The following is a 2737-nucleotide window of genomic DNA, read 5'->3' as shown; positions in this document are numbered from 1 at the left end:
ACACACGCACACACACACACCTTCAGCAGCTGCTTCAACATTAACTATCACACTACACGCAGACCACGCAGATGTAAGGGCTTCGTAAGTACACATCCAAAAGGGATAAGCCAGTATCAGCTTGTGTGCAGGCTGACAGAGCATAATATCCTGACCAAGAAATAGTATTAATACTAACTAAAGTAGATGATCCATAGGAAAGGCTTTGACTTCTTAGGGCTAGAAAAGCCAAAGCACCAAAGCTATTACTGCCAGAAATAACCTTAGGGTAATCGTGTTAGTCTGTGAAGAGAGCAGTAATTAAGCAAATCAAATCAAGGATTATTGAAAACAGAGTGGAAATTGGGACATTTCTTACTTAGGATGTTGACTAGCTAAAATGACAATGCAGTAAAAAAAATGCATGAATTTCTCTTTACATGCATCTACATGTGAATTTTAAATGACAAGGCTTCCTACTGTTCGGTCTTCCAGGTACATTGTCTTTGATAGGAAGTCTATTCCAATGGTTGCCTGTGGTGGAGAAAGAACAAAAGAGGGGGGGAAACAATCATCAGTGTTGCCCAGATTTTAAAGGCTAAATGTCTCCCTGCACCATCTGTTGTTCCTAGCAGAGTGACCATTTCAATGAAGGAAAATACAAAAAGCTGTTAAGAAAAAAAAAAGAGCCAATAAGCACCGGAATTGAATCAGACTGAAAAACTAATTTAATTCGTATTGCCCTCAGGGCTCAATCATTCAGACTCGTTGTGTACCAAACTTTTCTACAATAGACAGAATCATTTGTATGATAATTTAAGAGCCTGAAATTACTATTCTAACATTTGCTTGTTAACAACATTCAAATTTGGACATCATTATGTTAACTTAAATTACATGGACCCTGGTTGTAATATATATATATATCAAGTGGCCATTTGTGGCCAAAAAGTTTTCATTGTAATTTCATTCAGTGGTTAATCAGTCTCTATTATGACAAAGACGGCTTAACATATTGTAGACCTACAATGTGATTAGTCCCATTATTTCATTTATTTAAATCTAACATTGGAGGACAATTGGAGGATGATTTGTTTCTAAAATATGGCTTTGGCCAAAAGAAAAGTGGTAATCATCATCTCATGCATTTAATTCTTCTACATGTCTATGTTTTATGATGTTTCTGTCTCACCTGATACGTGTTGTCGAAACTGTCATACATGAATCTAGTGATGAGAGATGTTTTCCCCACTGGAAGAACAGAGAACAGAGGTTGGTTTTTAGTTCAGTTCATAAAGAATACACATGAAAACAGTTTTCTAAATAAAAAAAATAGCACATAATGATATGAAAATGTCATGTCATTTACCTGAGGACAAAATATGCCTGATAATTCAACACAACAACTAAAGAACAGTTGTTTCCAAATAGAAAAGGGCCCCAAACATTTTCTAAGATAAACCCACAATTTTGCTTTATCAGACTTAATTTCTGTGATGGTAACATCTGTCATCGTTAAATTAAGTTATAACTTGAAATTCATCTTCTTTTTCATTCAGACAACAAAATACACATCACTGTAAAGTAAACAATTAATATTAGTTGCATTTCCTGCTCTAAAGAGAGAGATGAGTCATTTAGAAGATATAAAAATGGACTACAATCAACATCTGACACTGATTTAGTGTGAATAGTTTTCCAAAAAACAAGCATATTTTTCACACTGATGAAAAAGACGTTCCACACAATCAAATCAATATGAAAGAAAGAAGAATTGGCCATAAACAATGTAAATATAGAGAAATTGACTGACGCAGCACATGAGTTTGATAATTTATTCTCTTTCTGGGCTGCAACTAAAATAATTTTCATTATCGAATAATCTATCACTTTTTTGTTTAGTCAGCTGATCATTTAGTCTATGAAATGTAAAAACCAAAAAGAGCTGTGAAAGCCAAAGGAGATGACTTTAAATGTCTTGTTTTGTCTGATATTAAGTTTACGGAAATACAGAACAGAGACAAGCAGAGAGAAGCTGCACAACAGTTAAATCAAATTACAGTTATTCTTATTAGTCGTATTTAGAGCTGTTTTCTTGTTGAGTTTTTGTGTATTTGAATGGAAGCACACCGCAAACCACCTTAGACTATAAATGTAGTGGTGTGTGGCACTGGTCCATGCTATAGGCCTAAACGTATTGTCCTATAAATACAAGCATCAATAAAATAATTAATTCATTTTCTGGGTTCCAACTGATCGACTAATGGACCGATTGTTTCCGCTCTACTCTCTTTTATTCTCTATTCTCTCTTTTATTGTGACGGTGGGGGGAACAAATGCTATCAATTAGGAAAACAGAAGGTCCAAAAAATGATCCATGATAACTAAAAACTGCACAAGGCGACTCCTTAAGCAGACGGATACAAAACACATCAGATCAGACAGAACCACAGCAGCTGCATGGTGACTTCTCAGAGGATCAAGGTGAGCCTATATAGTGAGCTCGATTCTTTTTTTTTATTTACATCCCACCCAGCACCATCTTTAGCACCATTTTACATCAGATCTACACACGAGGGAGGAGGACTGGACTTATTCCTGCAGGCCCGGGGCTCTCATGCAGAGTCCTCTATGCAGACAGCAGTAGTTTTGAAGCCAGCGATGGGCAGTGGCCACACCAGGCCTCGATTCAGCACAGTGGACAGCAACATTGCAGCACAGACCACACAAACACACACAAGGAGGCTTATAGTCGACA

The 2737-nt window shown here is 36.5% G+C and overlaps 1 protein-coding gene across 1 annotated transcript in view; it reads right to left on the bottom strand.

The window, feature by feature from the left end:
- rab6bb (RAB6B, member RAS oncogene family b) overlaps window positions 1–2737 on the bottom strand; it is a gene marked incomplete in the record, with an annotated part of 7401 nt that overhangs the window by 3839 nt on the left and 825 nt on the right. The window contains 2 exon segments of the mRNA XM_035670941.1: window positions 460–513; window positions 1172–1230. Of these exon segments, the coding sequence (XP_035526834.1) occupies window positions 460–513; window positions 1172–1230 (113 nt within the window).

Source organism: Morone saxatilis, unplaced genomic scaffold (genome assembly GCF_004916995.1).
Source record: "Morone saxatilis isolate NCDOM2014 unplaced genomic scaffold, NCSU_SB_2.0 Contig23, whole genome shotgun sequence".
NCBI lineage: Eukaryota > Metazoa > Chordata > Actinopteri > Moronidae > Morone > Morone saxatilis.
Note: the sequence above shows the minus strand (reverse complement) of the source record. Positions and strands in the feature narration are given on the sequence as shown.